The sequence below is a fragment of the Zonotrichia leucophrys genome, chromosome 28 (genome assembly GCF_028769735.1).
Source record: "Zonotrichia leucophrys gambelii isolate GWCS_2022_RI chromosome 28, RI_Zleu_2.0, whole genome shotgun sequence".
Lineage (NCBI taxonomy): Eukaryota > Metazoa > Chordata > Aves > Passeriformes > Passerellidae > Zonotrichia > Zonotrichia leucophrys.
This window is the reverse complement of record NC_088197.1, coordinates 5,161,747-5,178,727: the sequence shown is the minus strand read 5'-3', so window position 1 is coordinate 5,178,727 and position 16,981 is coordinate 5,161,747. Positions and strand designations below refer to the sequence as shown.

Sequence of the window (16,981 nt, the reverse complement as noted above, 5' to 3'; positions counted from 1 at the left end):
TGGCTCCTAAAGGGTTAAACCCACCCGGGGCCACAACCTTGGAGAGAAACCACCTGGAAATGTAAAGTGCCGTTTATTTATTATTTCCCCTCCCTCCCCGTCCATGATGAAAATATCGAGTTTTTAAAAAAAAAAAAACCAAAATTAATTGCACCACCAAACTGCTCCATCCATGCTCTCCTCCTCCTCCTCATCATCCTCCTCTTCCTCTCCAAAACCCAGCACCAAAACTGATGGAAAATAGCCCGAAACTTGAGGAACCTTCCCATATTAAATACGAGGCAAAATCCATCACATTGAGCACCCCACGGCTCCAGAGGGGCTTGGCTGGGCATGAACTGAGCCAGCAAGCACAGACCCCTCAAATCTGGGGTGTTCCCCCCAAAATTGGGGTGTTCCCCCCAAAAAATTGGGGTGTTCTCCCTTTGGGGATGTGGCTGCCCTGTGGGTTGGCACCAGGCAGGGCAGTGCCTTTGTCCTGGGCTGGAAAACAGGAAAGCAAAAGGGATGAGGGGTTTGGGGGTACCCAGGCCTGGGAGTCAATTTTTGGGGGGGCTGCCATGGTGGGACCCAGGGCAGGCAGGGGGATGGCAGCTGCCAGCCTGACTGAGTGAAAAACAGCCAAAAAAAATACAAGGAAAACACCAAAAAATTCCCAAATCCTCACAGGGGGAGGGCTCAGGGGCAGCCAAACCCACATGGGGGGGAGGAAAGGAATAATTCACCCCAAAATCCACGTGGTGGGAAGGGGCCTGGGGGGCTGCAGGGTCCTCGATGGGAGGGAGGGACAATCCAGGGACAACAACGTGGATTGTGTGGGTTCATCCCCGGCCAGGGGGCTCTGACAGGGAATCCTGGAGCTCTGCCATGGCCACAATGGCTGAGGCCAGCCCTGGGATGGGCTGGAGGCAGCTGGAGGGGGGAAAATGCAGCCTGGAGGGGAGAAAATGCAGCCTGGAGGGGGGAAAATGCAGCCTGGAGGGAGGAAATGCAGCCTGGAGGGGGGAAAATGCAGCCTGGAGGGAGGAAAATGCAGCCTGGAAGGTTCCCTGTGCCCCCGATGGGGTCAGGAGAGGGATCCCAACCCTGGGCACAGCTGGGCTCTGTCTCCACCTCTCCAGGGAAGGAAAATCCAAAATGCACCCTCTCCCCTCACCTGGACACTGAAAAGTGGGAGCCATCCCCATCCCCATCGCCATGCCCATGGATCCAGCCCCTCCCCTGAACATCCAGCTCAGGACAAGCCAGGCTCCATCAGAACCGTTTAAAGCAGATTTAAACCAAGCAGCAATCCCTGCTCTGCCCCCAGCCAGGACAGGGACACTGCTCTGGGCCACCCCAGGCAGGGTTTCTCCATTCCTGATCCCACTGATTCTCCATCCCAGAGAGAAACCAGGGATGGGGTGAAGCACCAGCCGCCCCTCATCCCACACCACCTCCCACACCCCATCACCTTCTTTCTTAATTTCCAAAACAACAAAAAAAACCCCCAAACCAAAACAAGAATAAACCCTAAAAATAAAGAAAAAACCAACATAAGCAGCACCACAATTCCCAAGTGTCAGGAGCTCCAGAGCTGGAGCAGAGGCCTGGAACACCCTCAGGTCTGAGGGGACCGACCCTGGAGGATGGAGCCGCCCCGGGAGGATGGAGCCGCCCCCGGTGGATGGAGCCGCCCCCGGTGGATGGAGCCGCCCCCGGTGGATGGAGCCGCCCCAGGAGGATGGAGCCGCCCCAGGGGATGGGCGCCCGGAGGAGAGTGCCCCGGGAGGAGCTGCCCCGGTGGATGGAGCTGCCCAGGAGGATGAGCCGCCCCCGGTGGATGGAGCCGCCCCCGGTGGATGGAGCCGCCCCCGGTGGATGGAGCCGCCCCAAGCCGGAGCTTTGGCGCTGGGAGGGAGGAAGGAGGGCCAGCTGTGCCCTGCAGGGAGCAGAGGAAGCGGTGCCCGAGGCAGGAGTGCCAGCCGGGCTCACACGGCAGCTCGGGTGGGAGTGCTGGGCTGGTTCAGCCGCAGCGTCCGGCACAGCCAGCCCGCGAAATCCACCTCCTCCACCTCGGAGCGCTTGATGAACGTGTGGCTCTGCAAGCACAGGGGAAAACACGGTCAGGAAGGGCCCAGAGGAGCAGCCCAGATCCCAAAAAGCCAGCCCTGTGCTGTGGGATATGCCCAGGAGAGGAGGGGAAGATCCTGAGGCAGGGAAAGAGGATTTGGAGAAAATATTGCTCCCATCATCACAGGGAGGAATTCCTGCCCAAGATCCCACCCAGCCCTGCACTTCCCCTGGATAAAGGGGGTCAGTCCCTCATCCTGAGCTCAGCCTGGGAATTCCCAGCCTTTGGAGCAAGAGGGATGGGGCAGAGCTACCAGAAAAATCCTCTCCCCACTCACCATCAGCATCTTCAGATCTGCTCGTTCTGCTGGGTTCTTAATTAAGCTGAAATGAGAAGAACAAGAAGAGAGGGAAGCCAAGGTGAGATTCCATGTGGGGATCAGGCTGGAGAAGCCCCAGCTTCCCCCAGAGCCCCTCAGGACCCTGGGAGAGGGATCCCTGCCAGCCCAGCTCCCAGGCAGAGCTGCAGCATCCATCTCCTGCACACTGTGGGGACAAACTGTGCCCTGCAAATGGAGACGAGGCCCTAAAGCTTGGCAGCAATCTGGGGTTTAATATCCAATCTCTGCTTCACTGGCAGCTCTGGCAGCACCTTCAGGTGTCCCTGTGCCCACGGGGTGACTCAGCCCCAGGAGCTGCTCTGCCACCCCCCTTGCCAGGCTCACATTTAGAAGGAGCTGGGATCCTGCTCAGCAGCCCCACAAATAATAAAATGCTTTTATTGCAACCCTTCCCAAGGCAGGAGCTCCCAGCACGACGTGGGATCAGGCAGCGAGAGAGAGAGAGAGAGATCAGGCAGAACACAGAGGGTGGAGCTGCAGAGCTGTCAAGGAGCACGTCCAAGGCTCCACCTTCAGCCAGGAGATGAAATCCTCACCATTTATTTACAAACTCCTGGAAATCTTGCGTGAAGACTCCACTCGGCAGCTTGGGAGGTGGCTGTGGAGAGAAGGAAAAGGGGTTCCTGCACCACTCCTGTGTTACTGGGCCAAAAATCAGTGTCAGGGAGCTGTGCTCTACAGCCACTCTCATCCTCCTCATCCTCACTGCTTTTCCAGCCAGGAAAACCCTTCCCTGCCACTCCCTCCTCTGCTGCTCCAGCTCGTTCTGCACCCACACTGAACCCCTGGGAAAGCTGGGAAATCACCAAGCATCCCAATCCTAAATCCAACCTCACAAATCCCAGCTCTGGCCGTGCCTGGGGCTGATGAAACAATCCCAAAATGAGAATTTTCCATCGCTGTGTTGGTGAGAGCTGGCCTTGCAAGTTGGGTATGGCCTTAAACTGAGGGAGGGAAGGTTTAGATGGGATTTTGGGAAGAAATTCCCCCCTGTAAGGGTGGGGAGGAGCTGGGATGGGATTCCCAGAGCAGCTGTGGATCCCTGGCAGTGCCCAAGGCCAGGCTGGAGCAGTGGGACAATGGGAGGTGTCCCTGCCATGGCAGGGGTGGCACTGGATGAGCTTTCAGGTCCTTCCAACCCAAACCATGTTGGATTCCATGAGTGACCAAACATTCCAGACCCCAGCCTGACCCAGCAGAGCAGAACATCCCTGAGGAAGCCCTGGGGAAGCAAACACCCACCTCGTTAACGATGTAATCCAGCAGCTCAAAGATGGCCATGGCAGGCCTGGTGTCCATCCCGTGGCCTGGGGGGTGACACGACACAAACGGTGCTGAGAGGCTGCTCAGGGCTCAGTTTGGGGTGAAAAACACAACTTTGGGGGAGCTCTGCTGGGAGAGGCTGAGGCAACTCCCAGGGAAATTGAGTCATTAAATAGAATCTAGTTCATTTCCAGAATTTGGATTTCTTTCACCAGACCTCCAGTCCACATTTATTGTTTGGACAGCACCAGACCATCTACTCTGGCTGCCTGGCAGCACTTCCAGAGCCTTCTGCTCCCAAGGAAACGGCTCCAGCAGAGCATCCCTGGAATTCTGGAGCTGTTTGGTGCTTCTGTGAGAGCTCCCAGCAGAGCTCTTCCCAAAAAGCTGCCTGAGAAGAACCTGCTGAGAAGAACCGGGGCTGTGACAACGTCCCTCAAACCATCCTCTCCACAGGAGCCACATTCCGTGCCCACAGCCTTTTTGTGGGACACAGGAGGATCTCAGGAGCCCACGGACAGACCCCAAATCCATGCTGAGAGTCCCTCCCCACCTCGATTCCACCAACCTGGTGTCGTGCAGGAGCCAAAGTCGCCTTCCCTAGCGGCGCTCCCAGCAGAGCCTCCTGCAGGGCAGCTCCCCCAGCCACCCCAACCCCGCAGCTCCCCCATGGAAGCGTTGCTGCCGATGCACACCACAGCCCCTACCACTGACGGGGCGTCCTGGGGGCCTGGCCCGCGGCGAGATGCTGGGGGACTCTCCCTCCGCCCCGTCCACCACAGGACGGCCAAAAATTGCTTCCAGTTCCTTGGAGTCTGGCGGGGGGATTGGGTACCTTCCGATCGACAGCTCCACCAGGGACAGCCCCATGCTCCAGATGTCCGACTGCACCGAGTAGTGCGTGCCCTGCAGGCGCTCGGGCTGCGGGAGAGGAGGGGACAGTGGGAATGGGGATAATGGGGACAATGGGGACAATGGGGAGAGCCCTGCAGGCGCTCGGGCTGCGGGAGAGAGATGGGGATGGTGGGAATGGGAATAATGGGGACAATGGGGACAATGGGGAGAGCCCTGCAGGCACTCGGGCTGCGGGAGAGGAGGGGACAGTGGGAATGGGGATAATGGGAATTGGGATGGGGATAATGGGGAGAGCCCTGCAGGCGCTTGGGCGATGGGGATGGTGGGAATGGGGATGGTGGGAATGGGAATGGGGGATAATGGGAATAATGGGAATGGGGATGAGGATAATGGGAAAGGCCCTGAGGCCTCGGGAGATGGGGATAATGGGAATGGGGATAATGGGAATTGGGATGATGGCACTGGGAATGGGGGATAATGGGAATGGGGATGGGGATAATGGGGAGAGCCCTGCAGGCGCTCAGGCTGCAGGAGAGAGATGGGGATGGTGGCACTGGGAATGGGGACAATGGGGACAATGGGGACAATGGGGAGAGAGATGGGGATGGTGGGAATGGGGATGAGGATAATGGGGAGAGCCCTGCTCGGGAGAGATGGGGATAATGGGAATGGGGATGGGGATAATGGGGATAATGGGGGATAATGGGAATTGGGATGATGGCACTGGGAATGGGGGATAATGGGGATAATGGGAATTGGGATGGGGATAATGGGGAGAGCCCTGCAGGCGCTCAGGCTGCAGGAGAGGAGGGGATAATTGCACTGGGGATGGGGGATGATGGCACTGAGGATGGGGGATAATGGCACTGGGAATGGGAATAACAGGGATAATTGCACTGGGAATGGGGGATAATGGGGAGAGCCCTGCAGGGGCTTGGGCTGCAGGGAGAGGAGATGGGGATAATGGCACTGGGAATGGGAAAGCACAGGGAGGGGCTCAGAGAGAATGGGAACAGGGATAATGGCACTGGGAATGGGCGATAATGGCTCTGGGAATGGGCAATAATGGCACCCAGGGCACAGGGAATGCAGGGTGACATGGAATGCCGGTCCCCAGAGCATGGGAACACCCACTGCCATGGGATATGGACCCCCAGGACACAGGAATGTGGGCTAACATGGGATAGTGACACCAAATACAAATATCCTGTATTGGTGAGACTCAGACTCCAGTGCCTAAAGGGGCTCCAGGGGAACTGGACAAGGGACAGGACACAGGGAATGGCTCCACATGGACAGAGGCAGGGATAGATGAGATAGATTGGGAAGGAATTCCACCCTGGGAAGGTGGGGAGGCCCTGGAAGCTGTGGCTGCCCCTGGATCCCTGGAAATGTCCAGGTTGGAGCAGCCTGGGACAGTGGAAGGAGTGGGACTGGATGGGCTTTAAGGCCCTTCCAACCCAAACCATCCTGGGAGTCTGTAATATCCCAAAGGCCTCTCCGTGGCAGCTCTCCAGGGAAAGGACAGTCCCAGAAGGATCATGTGCAAAGGGGATGGAAAAGAAGAATGATGTGCAGACAAAAAGCACTTGGAGCATCTTATCCACACTCCCAACTCAGCAGCATTCCCAGCTACTTGTGTTTGGGAGTCTGGAACACCCAGCAGGAATCTATTTCTCTGTGTGCTGAAATCTAAGGAACTCAACTTATCCATAAAAATGTATTTTCCTGCTCTCTGCTGTTCACACCCAAGAGGAGCAGAAAATCCCCTCGAGGTTATGGCCATTAAAAGAAAAAATCAGAAATAAATCAATCCATGCAAGTCATCCCCACTGGCAGCTCTGAGGCAGCCTGGAGCCAGGGCCTGGGAGCAGAGGGGACAGGATTTTTAAATAGCCCCTGACTAACTATAACTGCTCTTGAATAACCATTCCCAAAATACAGGAGCAGCTCAGACCTCAGGATCCTTCCCTGGGAGGGTGGGCAGGCCCTGGCACAGGTTCCCACACAAGCTGGGGCTGCCCCTGGATCCCTGGAAGTGTCCAAGGCCAGGTTGGACAAGGCTTGGAACAACCTGGGACATTGGAAGGTGTCCCTGTGAATAGGAGGGGATGGAAACAGCTGAAATGAACCCAAACAACCCAAAAATCCCAGGTGGAAGGAACTTACAGACATGTAGGACCGAGTTCCCACAAAGGAGTTGGCCATGGAGTCAATGAGCTGCCCGCTGACCCCAAAGTCACAGAGCTTGATCTCCCCTCGGGAATTCACCAGGATGTTGGAGGGTTTCACATCTGGGAACAGCAAGAGAGAGGAGTGTGAGGGTGGCTCTGGGTGACACCTGGCACTGCAGGCTGGCATTTTCAGGGTCCTGCTCTCACCTCTGTGCATGATTTGGTGCTTCTCCCGCAGGTAGGCCAGGCCCCGCAGAACCTGGGGGAACCAAAGGCTGGGTCAGAGCAGAGCTCAGGGAACAGCTCTGCCCTGTGGTGTCCATGTCCCTCAGGGTTTGCAATTTATCCCCAATTCCATCACAGATTTTGGGTGAACCACCCCAAAAAAGCTTCTCCCACACCTCCTCGAAGCGAAGCCAACATTATCCAGGGGGAAAGGGGTTGGGAATATTTCCCCTCTGCTCTGGCCCAGGAAAAGTGAAGTCCCCAGGACTGGGAAACACTGAAAACTTCCCAGGGCAGCCCAGGAATTATTCCCAGTCCCTGCCCAGCAAATCCCCCCTGGAAGCCTGGGCAGCCCCAGCACTCACCGCTATACTGACTTTGCCCAGGATTTCCTCAGGAATTCTTTTGGCTTCTTTCAGCACTTGATCCAAAGAGCCACCATCCTGAAACAAAGAACGTGGGAATGACCAACACAGCAGTTCCCAGCAGGAAAACAGAGCAGCTGGATGTACAGGGCAGCAGGTGCATTGAGCACACTCCTTTTTCAGCCAAAAAGAAGATCTGGTGATCTGAGCTCAGGTTTATCACTGAAAACTGATATCACTCAGGTTTATCACTGAAAACTGTTTTTTTAACAGCTCTGCTTCTTGCTGTTGGATCTCTGCTTCCTTCCATCAGTGGAAATGCCAAGATGGTGCTGATTTGGAGGAGAAACAACATAATCCTCCACCAGAAAGAACAGAATGTGTCCACTGAGCCTCTCAGCAGGCTCTGCAGAGCAGTGAGTTGGCAACATTTCCGTTTGGCCAAGCCCCAAACCTCTGCTTCCTCTTCCCAAAAGTCGCTGTCTCCCTCATTCCAAGCCCTGGGCAGGAATGTGTGGCTCCCACCAGGAACAATGGCCAGGACAAGGAGCTGGCAGGGAGAGGCGCTGGGAGGGAGCAGGGAGGGCAGGGCCTCACTCACCATGTGCTCCATGCAGATGGAGATCTCCCCATCGCTGTAGAAGGCTCCATAGAAGCCCACGATGTAGGGGGAGTTGCACTCGTGCAGCACCTGCAGCTCCCGGATGATCTGGTTCCTGATGGCTGGCTTGATTTCCAAATGGATCAGCTGCCAAGAGAGAGGAAACAGGCAAGGTGTGACTCCTGGGAAGGAGAGGAACTGATGGGCAGCAGCCCTGAGTGCTGGGAGGAAATCAGATCTTCAGGGGAGGAGCAGAATTTTTCCCATTTCCAGAGTAATATCAAAGATAAAGAGCCAGGACACAGGGAATGGCTTCCCAGGGCAGGGATGGGTGGGATATTGGGAATAAACCCTGGAATGGAATTCCCAGAGAAGCTGTGGAAGTGCCCAGAGCCAGGCTGGACGTGGCTTGGAGCAGCGTGGGACAGTGGAAGGTGTCCCTGGCCATGGCAGGGGTGGCACTGGGTGGGACTGAAGGTGTCTCCAGCCCCATCCAGTGTGGGATCCCAGGCTGGAGGCACAGGGAGAGCTCTGTGTGGGATCCCAGGCTGGAGGCACATGGAGAGCTCTGTGTGGGATCCCAGGCTGGAGGCACAGGGAGAGCTCTGTGTGGGATCCCAGGCTGGAGGCAGCTCTGTGTGGGATCCCAGGCTGGAGGCACACGGAGAGCTCTGTGTGGGATCCCAGGCTGGAGGCACACGGAGAGCTCTGTGTGGGATTAAAGGCTGGAGGCACAGGGAGAGCTCTGTGTGGGATCCCACGCTCCAGGCACATGGAGAGCTCTGTGTGGGATCCCATGCTGGAGGCACAGGGAGAGCTCTGTGTGGGATCCCAGGCTGGAGGCAGATGGAGAGCTCTGTGTGGGATCCCATGGAGAGCTCTGTGTGGGATTCCAGGCTGGAGGCACACGGAGAGCTCTGCGCTGCCTCAGCCACGGAAAGCGTCGGGATTGCAGCGGACACGGGTGGAAAGACGAGTCAGGAGTTTGATCTCAGCCCCTCTGAGTCAGCAGCCAGGAGCATTTTCACAAGCTCTGGAGGTGTTGTAAGAAGGTGCTCCCAGATCAAGGAAACCACAGAAAAGAAAAAGCCCCTGTGAAGGTTCTGCACGAGAACGAGCAGCGGCTTTTGGGGCCGCACGCGGGGTCAGAGCAGAGTGGGGAGGGAAACACCCAGGGCTGGAGAAAGGAGGCCCTGCCCTGGAACTGGGTGAGCTGTGAGGCCCCTTCCAACCCAAACCACTCCAGGATTCCACAATCCCAGCAGCAGGAGGGAGGAGGGACTCTGGAGGAGGCAGAGCAGTGGTTGTGCTGCTCCTGCCAAGCACGGCCTCTCCCAGCAGGCAGGTGAAGCAGCTCCTGGTTTTCCACTCTGTGGCACCACAGTGGATGTTCCCAATGGAGCCAAGTCTGAGAGGAACCTCTCAGGAACCTCTGTCCCTGCTTGGAATGACCTTGGGATGTGTTAAATGGGGCTGAGGGATGCGTGTGCCAAACCCATCCTTCCCGCTGCCACTTCCTCAGTCATGACCTACAATCCTCAGGAGAGCCAATTCCAGTCACTTTGTCCATCAGAATTGGGAAAAAAAAAATAAACTCCTATTTTCCAGAGCCCAGGGATCTGTCACTGGGAGTGCAGCCTCTCCAAAGGAGAGAGCTCCATCTGGGAGCCGCCAGGCCTCTGCTCCTGACCATGGTGAGGTGGTGAAGGTGCAAATGCAGAGAGAATCCAACCAAAGCCAGCCCTCCCTGAGCCATGGAGAGCTCCAGGTGTCCCCCAGCACTCCCAGCCCCTCGTTACCTTGCGTGCCATAACGAGCCCTGAGGGTTTGTGCTGCACTTTGGTGACCACCCCGCCATTGCCAGCGCCCAGCTCGCAGATCCTCTCGAAGTCATCGTCCTTCAGCTCCCCCACTTTGGCTTTCTGCGTCAGGAAAGCTTCCAGGCGCTTCTTCTGCTGCTCATCCAGCTCCAGCTCCTCCAGCTTCTTCTGCAGGTCCACCAGGTTAGCCCTGGAGAGGGGAGGAGGAGATGGGAGATGCTCAGCACCAAGGAAAGGAGGGTGCAGCTCTTAGGAAATGATGGAAAATCATCCCCTGACATGTCCTGAGCCCCCACCATGGGATCACCTGGAGAAATCCCTGCCCAGCACACACAGCCCCTCTGGAGAGGAGCTGGGGAGCAGTCAGGTGTTTTGGGAGAGCCAAGGAACAGGAAGAATCCTTGGGCCCTTAAAGAGGCAGCAGCAGATGCTGCTCCCTGTCCCGGGGAGCCAAGCTTGGCTTTGGTGTGTAACATGAGAAGGGCTTTCCATGGGGTCCCGCAGCCCTGTTACACCCCCACCCCAAATCCTGAGCACAAAGGGGGGTCTGTGCTGCCCCAGCAGCAGCTGCCGAGCCCCCGCCGCCCGTGCCCGCTCCAGCTGCTCCGTCCCATTTGCTGCCACCCCCCTGTCCCTCCTCAGCCACACCGGCACATGTCGGGAGGGTCTCACCCACCCCTCGCACCCCCCTCCTCCCACCTGCCGAGCCCCCAGTGCTGCCCCACGGCCCCCCCAGCCCCGGGGTTCCCATCCCAGCTCCAGCCTGGACCTCCAGGCCCGTTTCCCTCCCGTTCCTTAGCACGGCACCCCCCGGGCCTGAGCTGTCCCTGCAAACCGGGGGGGCCAGAGCAGCCTCCCCCTGCCCATCCCATCCCCACCTTCCCTCCCAGCCCTCAGCCTTCTCCCCCGGCTCTGCCTCCCTGACCTCACCTGCCCCACACCGGGCCCATCCAGCCCCCCAGGCCTGCTCCGGTCCCCCCGAGCCTGCCCCAGCTCCCCCCTCAGACCTTCCCAGGCCTCCCCAAACCTGTCCCGGCTCCTCCAGGCCTTCCCCGGCCCTCCCCACGCCCCGTGCCCGCCGTGCCCCGACCCCCCGGGCCCGGTGCCCGCTCTGTCCCGGCCTCCCCGCTCTGCCCGGGCCCGGTGTCCCCCCCAGGCCCCGCGTCCCCCCCAGGCCCAGCCCCGCTGCCGGGGCGGTCCCGGCCGGGCCTGACTCACTCTGCGGAGCCGTCGGGGCTGGGCCCCTCGGCGGCGCTGGGGGCGATGTTGAGGGCGGGCAGCACCGGCTTCCTCTTGGCCGGCATGGCCGGGCCGGGCCGCGCCTGCGGGGCCGGGGGGGCGCGGCCGGGCGCGGGGGCGCGCGGGGGCGGGGCCAGGGCGGGCCAATCGGGGGCGGGGCCGGGCCTGGGGGCGGGGACACTGCCGGTAGCGGGGCGGGGCCACGATCGGGCCTATGGAGGCGGGACCGGAGGCTCCGAGAGGTGGGGACGGAAAGCCCGAAGGGGCGGGGCCCTGTACAGGCACAGGGGGCGGGGCCTAGGTGCGCCAGGAAGAACGCGCGGCGGAGCGAAGTCTCGCGAGATCTCCGTGAGGGAGAGAAGGAGGTGGTGGCTGTGGCGGAGGTTCCACACCCGAGGAGCGCCGGGGAGTTCCGGCTGTGTGGGCGGAGCGTTAATTAAATAAACATTAGTTAGTGACCTAGCAACGGGCAGCCGCCCCTCAGCCGCTGCTTGCTCTGCCCATCCCGTTCCATGCCCCATCCAGACCCCGGGACCCTCGAGGCTCCTGAGGAACGGCCCTGAGCGGCCCCGGGTGGCGGCAGCGGGCGGGCGGCCTTTGCCCGGTCCCGGCGGGCCATAAAGCGGGGAGCAGCCGCCGCCTGCCCGGGCAGAGGCCGTGGGGCGGCCGATAAGGGGCCGTGGCCTTGTCCCTGCGCCACGCCTGAGCCACACGGAGCCTTAGTCAGCTCCGTCCCCTCTGTCCCTGTGCCCGGGGTGCCATTCACTGAGGGCATGCAGGTGCAGCTGGGCCGGTGCTCCTCAGTGCAGGGGGATGAAGGGGACACAGCGTGTGAACCCGAGACAGCCATGAGGGACTGACGGAATCCCAGGATGGGCTGGGTTGGGATGGAATTTAAACACATCCAGTGCCACCCATGCCATGGGCAGGGACACCTTTCACTGTGCTAAGCCCTGTCCAGCCTGGCCTTGGGCACTGCCAGGGATCCAGGGGCAGCCCCAGCTGCTCTGGGCACCCTGTGCCAGGGCCTGCCCACCCTCACATCCATTCCTTCCCAAAATCCCACCCATCCCTGCCCTCTGTCCCTGGAAAGCCATTCCCTGTGTGCTGTCCCTCCATCCCTTGCCAATGGTCTCTCTCCAGGAGAACCACAGGGCACCAAGGTGGTTTTGGATAAACCACAAGTGGTAGAGCCCAAGCAAAGGTCCCCGGATATTGCGCTCAGCAGTCATCGAATGTGATTAACGCCGAGACGTCTGAAAAAGGGAAACTGTCCCCAAAAGTGGGTGAAGGTTCACGGACAATTATAGCACCTGGACTTCGCCCGGCAGCCCCGGCCCCTCCTGCCCCGCTTGGCAGAGGAGCACAAAAACATTTGGCTAATGAGTTACGGGTCCAGCCCCGGGGTGGCCCTGCCATCTCGCTCTGACGGCCCCAATCAGGGCTGGGACATTTTGCAATCTAGGATATTATTTCTGTGCAGTTGGAGTTTAAACTTTGCCATTCGGGTCAGGGAATCATAAAGGAGGAGGAAGAGGAAGAGGGTGAAGGCCCAGCTTGTTGTCCACTGCGCTCCCTGTGCTCAGAGAGGGCTGAGAGGACAATCAATGGCATCTCCCTCAGGTATGTCCTGGCTGCCACCGCTCAACAAGATCCCATGGGGCCATCAGGGTTCTCTGAGAGGATTGAGGGTGAAGGACCACCGTGTCCACCTTGGCCAGACAAATGTCAAGTAATGACAACCGTCCCCAGCTGGCTTGGAGGACATTTGAGCCAGTTGGGTGGGTGGTGGGTTGGTTGGTTGGTCAATCAGGCGAAGAGTTGACTGGTCAGTCCATTGGTCCGTGGGCTGGTTGTTGGGGCAGTACATCCATTGGTCATTTGGCCAACAGGTTGACCATTTGGTCTGTCTCTTGATCAGTTCATTGACTGACTGGTCAACCAGTTGGTCAGTGGGTCAGCTGCTCGGGTAGTTGGGATGTCACTTGGCTGATTGGCCAGTTGGGTTAGTGGTCAGCTCTGAGTCAGGGTCTCGAGCAGAGCCTGGGGTAGCAGTGAGGGACTGGGTCCCCTCCCTGGGGTGACCGGTGGCCGCAGTCCCCTCCCCTCCCCTGGCCACCCAGAATGATTAACCAGCCCTTCCAGCACGGCCACCTCCAGGAGGAACCCCCGGGCTGGGCAGCTCTGGGTGGAAAACTGGAGGATTTGGGAACTTCAGCTACTGGGAGGAGAGGGGGGCACTGCCATGCCTGGAGCCCCCACATCCTATCCCACACCTGTAGGGCTTTTCCAGGTGAATCCCAACATTCCCCTGCCCCCTCCCAGCTGCCCCACAACTCGGGGTGTCCCTGGGGCCGTGCAGCTGGTGTGGGGGTGGCTCTGGGGGGTACCACGGGGCCTGGGCTGGGCAGTGACCCTGCCATCCCACAGCCATGGCCTCCAGCATGGGCAGCCTCGAGAGCCTGGACCTGCTGGATCTCCTCTTCGACGTCGAGGACGGGATCCTGCGCGAGGTGGAGCTGGGGACGCCACCGGGGGCCTGGCCCCAGGACAGGGTGAGCCCCGGGCCTGAGCCTGCCCCACCTGTCCCTGCTGGGTGCCAGCCCTGGCACGTCACACCCCGGTGCTCCCGGTGACAGTGCCCTGTCCCCACAGCGTGCCCCGGACAGCAGTGACCTCCTGAGCTCCGTGCTGGGCTCCGGGGACTCGGTGTCGGACTCGCCCAGCTGGTCCCCGGCCACCAGTGACAGCGGGGTGTCCGAGGACCCCCCCTCTGACCAGCATGACAGCCCCCCCCGGAGCTGTGGCGGGGGTCCCCGAGAGGTTCTGTACCCCTACACTGACCCAAACCAGGCCCAGCCCCTCCCAGCAGGGTCGGGGGTCCTGCAGTCCGAGGTCTCCATCGACCTGGGTGAGGCACACTGGGAAAGGAGCGGGCTGGGGGGACTGGGGACACTGGGGAGCAGTGGGGACTGTGGGGACATTGAGGGAGTTGGGGGAAACTGGGAAGAACTGGGAGGTCTGGTGGGCTAGGGAAGAGATAGGGACAGTATGGAGAGATTGGGAACTGGGGTGAACTGGGCACACTGGTGGTGGGGGGCACTAGGGCAGGACCAGAGGGACAGTTTGGGCACTGGACTGGGCAGCAAGTCTCCCTGGTTCTGGGGCCATGGCAGGGGAGGGTCCTGCAGTGGGGACACTGGGGACAGAGGGGACACAGCACTGTTGACAGCCCTGCTCTGCCCTCACCCAGACATGTGGCACCCTGGGTTCTTCCTGGAGGAGAGCCAGGACCCGCCTGTGGTCCCCCCGCCCGCATCCTGTGCCCTCACCGTCAAGGACCTGCTGCTCTCGGGCAGCTCTGACAATGTGAGTCCCTGTCCCTGTGTCCCCAGCCCTGTCCCTTCCTGCACCCTGATCATCCCCCATTCCCATCCCTATCCCTCCTTGTCCTCACTTGTTCCCTTCCCTTCCTGTCTCTGATCCCTGGCCCAAAGCACCTTCACCATGGTCCCAGCCAGGGTCCCTGGGGCCAGGTGGGGGGTGACCCCACCCAAAGGTGTCACCATTGCATGTCCCCACAGCAGCCACAGGCTCCTGGCTCCCTGCTCCGGCCCAGCCAGGGCCACTTCCAGGAGCTGGTGCTGACAGAGGATGAGAAGAAGCTGCTGTTGAAGGAGGGGGTGACCCTGCCCACGCAGCTGCCCCTCACCAAGGTGGGTGCCAGGACACCTGGGGGGTGTGGAGGGGGGTCCCAGCCCTCCCTGGTGGCCCTGACCCCCCGTGTCTCCCCCAGTACGAGGAGCGGGTGCTGAAGAAGATCCGGAGGAAGATCCGGAACAAGCAGTCGGCCCAGGAGAGCCGCAAGAAGAAGAAGGAGTACATCGATGGGCTGGAGAGCAGGTACAGAGCCCAGCCCCTCACCTGGGCACGGTGACACCCCCAGGGTGGCACCCCGGGCACTCTGCTCCCTGCCAGCCCTGTCCCCTGAGCCCCGCTGCTCTCCCTGTCCCAGGATGTTGGCGTGCACGGCTCAGAACCAGGAGCTGCAGAGGAAGGTCCTGCACCTGGAGAAGCAGAACTCGTAGGTGTTTCCACGGTGGGATGGGGACAAGGTGGGGTGGGAAGTGTTGGCGTGGAGGCTCATGGGCTCTCCCTGTTCCCAGATCCCTCCTGGAGCAGCTGAAGAAGCTCCAGGCCATGGTGGTTCAGTCGAGCAACAAGGCAGCACAGACAGGGACCTGCCTGGCGGTGCGTGGGGCCTCCAAAGCCTGGGAGATGGGCTGGGAGGATGGATGGATGGATGGATGGATGGATGGATGGATGGATGATGGATGGATGATGGATGGATGGATGGAGGGATGGATGGATGGATGGATGGATGATGGATGGATGGATGGATGGATGATGGATGGATGGATGGATGGATGGGTGGATGGATGGATGGATGGATGGATGATGGATGGATGGATGGATGGATGGATGGATGGATGGATGGATGGATGGATGGATGGATGGATGGATGGATGGATGGATGGATGGAAGTGGACTGGTAGGACATGAACCAGAAGGGAGGGATGGAGGAATAGATGCACTCCTGGGTCTGCCACCAGCTGTGACCCAGCTCCTGGTTCCTCTCCCCTGCTGTGCTCAGTGATGTCCCCTCTGTCCCCAGGTCCTGCTGCTCTCCTTCACCCTCATTGTCTTCCCCTCCATCAGCCCCTTCGCCCCCAGCAAGGCTGAGGCAAACGGCGACTTCAGGCCCGTGCGAGGTGAGGGCTGAGCTGGGCTGGGCTGGGCTGAGCCAGAGCCGTGCCAGACCCGCATGGCCCTGGCCCAGGCCCTGACCCTCCGTGGGGCTCAGTTTTCTCCAGGTCCCTGCACAACGCCGCCGCCTCCCGCGTGGTTCACACCCAGCCCCAGGCCGGGGATGAGAAGCCCCCGGAGCCGCTGTGGTCGGAGCCCCTGCACGAGACCCCCGAGACCCTGCACGAGGCGTTCCAGGACACGTCCCCAGCACTCCCGGCCAAAGGGGCCCTCCAGAACCACACACGGCCATCGGGCACCGAGGGGCTGAGCCACGAGCACGGGGAGCAGGCCGAGGCTGTGCCAGGGGATGGCTCCGTGCCACACCCGGGGCTGGCATCCCTGGCGTGGTCCGAGCCCGCGGTGCTGGAGCCGGCGGAGGAGCTGTAGGCAGAGCAGGGGGCACGGGGGTGCCACGGGGTGCCAGCACCTCGTCCCCTACAGGACACACCCTCGGGGGGACCCCTCCAGGATCTGCCTCCGGATGCTGGACCTGCTTGGCTTTGCTTGGATTCTGGGAACTGGGAAGAGGAGACCGGTTCCCACTGGCCTTACTGGGAGGACAGGGGCTGCTCCTGCCCCTCTGGCACAGTGGGAGTTCTGGAAAGGACCTGAGGTCGCTCAGGATGGGGCTGAGAAGCAGGAGGGGCCCTGCCCTGGTTGGCTGCTGATGGTGCAACTGGTTGGTTTTGTTTTGGTTTTGGTTTGGTTTTTGGTTTTAGAATTTTATTTTCATCTCTAAATATAAGATATTTTGGAAAAAATCCACCTGCTGTAATTTAAGAGGGTGATCCACAAGGTTTCAAGGAGCTGTGGGCCAGGGTAACCTCAAGCCCAGCTGCCATGAGGGGCCCAGAAATGTGGGGGGACAGACGGCCATGCCCAACCTGGAGCTGGGGCCAGGGCACCCTCCCACAGCTCCCAGCCCTGAGTCCAACTGGGATCCAGCCAGCTGCAGTCCCCTTCCATGACCAAGTACGTGGAATTACAGAATGGAATTCTGTAATTCCCATCCATGGAATGGTTTGGGTTGGAAGGGACCTCAAAGCCCATCCAGTGCCACCCCTGCCATGGGCAGGGACACCTCCCACTGTCCCAAGGTGCTCCAAGTCCCATCCACCCTGGCCTTGGGCACTTCCAGGGATCCAGGGGCAGCCACAGCTTCTCTGGGAATTCCATT

The 16,981-nt window shown here is 60.0% G+C and overlaps 2 protein-coding genes and 1 long non-coding RNA gene across 3 annotated transcripts; 1 reads left to right on the top strand and 2 right to left on the bottom strand.

The window, feature by feature from the left end:
• Positions 1 to 54: 54 nt before the first annotated feature.
• On the bottom strand, positions 55 to 1,717 carry LOC135458836 (uncharacterized). The gene is made up of 2 exons (XR_010442930.1): positions 1,017 to 1,717; positions 55 to 954 (listed from the first exon to the last, which is right to left on the bottom strand). It is a non-coding gene; the product is annotated as an uncharacterized LOC135458836 (long non-coding RNA).
• A 95-nt stretch (positions 1,718 to 1,812) lies between these two features.
• On the bottom strand, positions 1,813 to 11,104 carry MAP2K2 (mitogen-activated protein kinase kinase 2). Its single transcript, XM_064734151.1, has 11 exons — positions 10,975 to 11,104; positions 9,736 to 9,946; positions 7,937 to 8,083; positions 7,336 to 7,413; positions 6,953 to 7,004; positions 6,741 to 6,865; positions 4,424 to 4,637; positions 3,696 to 3,760; positions 2,990 to 3,051; positions 2,391 to 2,436; positions 1,813 to 2,081 (listed from the first exon to the last, which is right to left on the bottom strand). The coding sequence occupies exons 1-11, from the start codon at positions 11,058 to 11,060 to the stop codon at positions 1,971 to 1,973; spliced, it is 1,197 nt and encodes a 398-aa protein (XP_064590221.1). The 5' UTR covers positions 11,061 to 11,104; the 3' UTR covers positions 1,813 to 1,970.
• Positions 11,059 to 16,191, top strand: CREB3L3 (cAMP responsive element binding protein 3 like 3). Its single transcript, XM_064733988.1, has 11 exons — positions 11,059 to 11,237; positions 11,297 to 11,415; positions 13,426 to 13,550; positions 13,651 to 13,906; positions 14,249 to 14,364; positions 14,580 to 14,711; positions 14,792 to 14,898; positions 15,011 to 15,079; positions 15,162 to 15,246; positions 15,671 to 15,767; positions 15,860 to 16,191. Exons 1-11 carry the CDS (start codon positions 11,059 to 11,061, stop codon positions 16,189 to 16,191), a joined length of 1,617 nt encoding a protein of 538 aa, XP_064590058.1.
• The last annotated feature ends 790 nt before the right edge of the window (positions 16,192 to 16,981 follow it).

Coding starts and splice junctions, on each gene's coding strand:
- CREB3L3 (XM_064733988.1), top strand. CDS start 11,059: ATGGCCGGGCCGGGCCGCGCCTGCGGGGCCGGGGGGGCGCGGCCGGGC. Junction 11,416..13,425: donor CGCCGGGGAGTTCCGGCTGT/GTGGGCGGAGCG, acceptor GCCATCCCACAG/CCATGGCCTCCAGCATGGGC. Junction 14,365..14,579: donor TCTCGGGCAGCTCTGACAAT/GTGAGTCCCTGT, acceptor ATGTCCCCACAG/CAGCCACAGGCTCCTGGCTC.
- MAP2K2 (XM_064734151.1), bottom strand. CDS start 11,060: ATGCCGGCCAAGAGGAAGCCGGTGCTGCCCGCCCTCAACATCGCCCCC. Junction 7,005..7,335: donor TGGGCAAAGTCAGTATAGCG/GTGAGTGCTGGG, acceptor TGGTTCCCCCAG/GTTCTGCGGGGCCTGGCCTA. Junction 6,866..6,952: donor GCACCAAATCATGCACAGAG/GTGAGAGCAGGA, acceptor TGCTGTTCCCAG/ATGTGAAACCCTCCAACATC.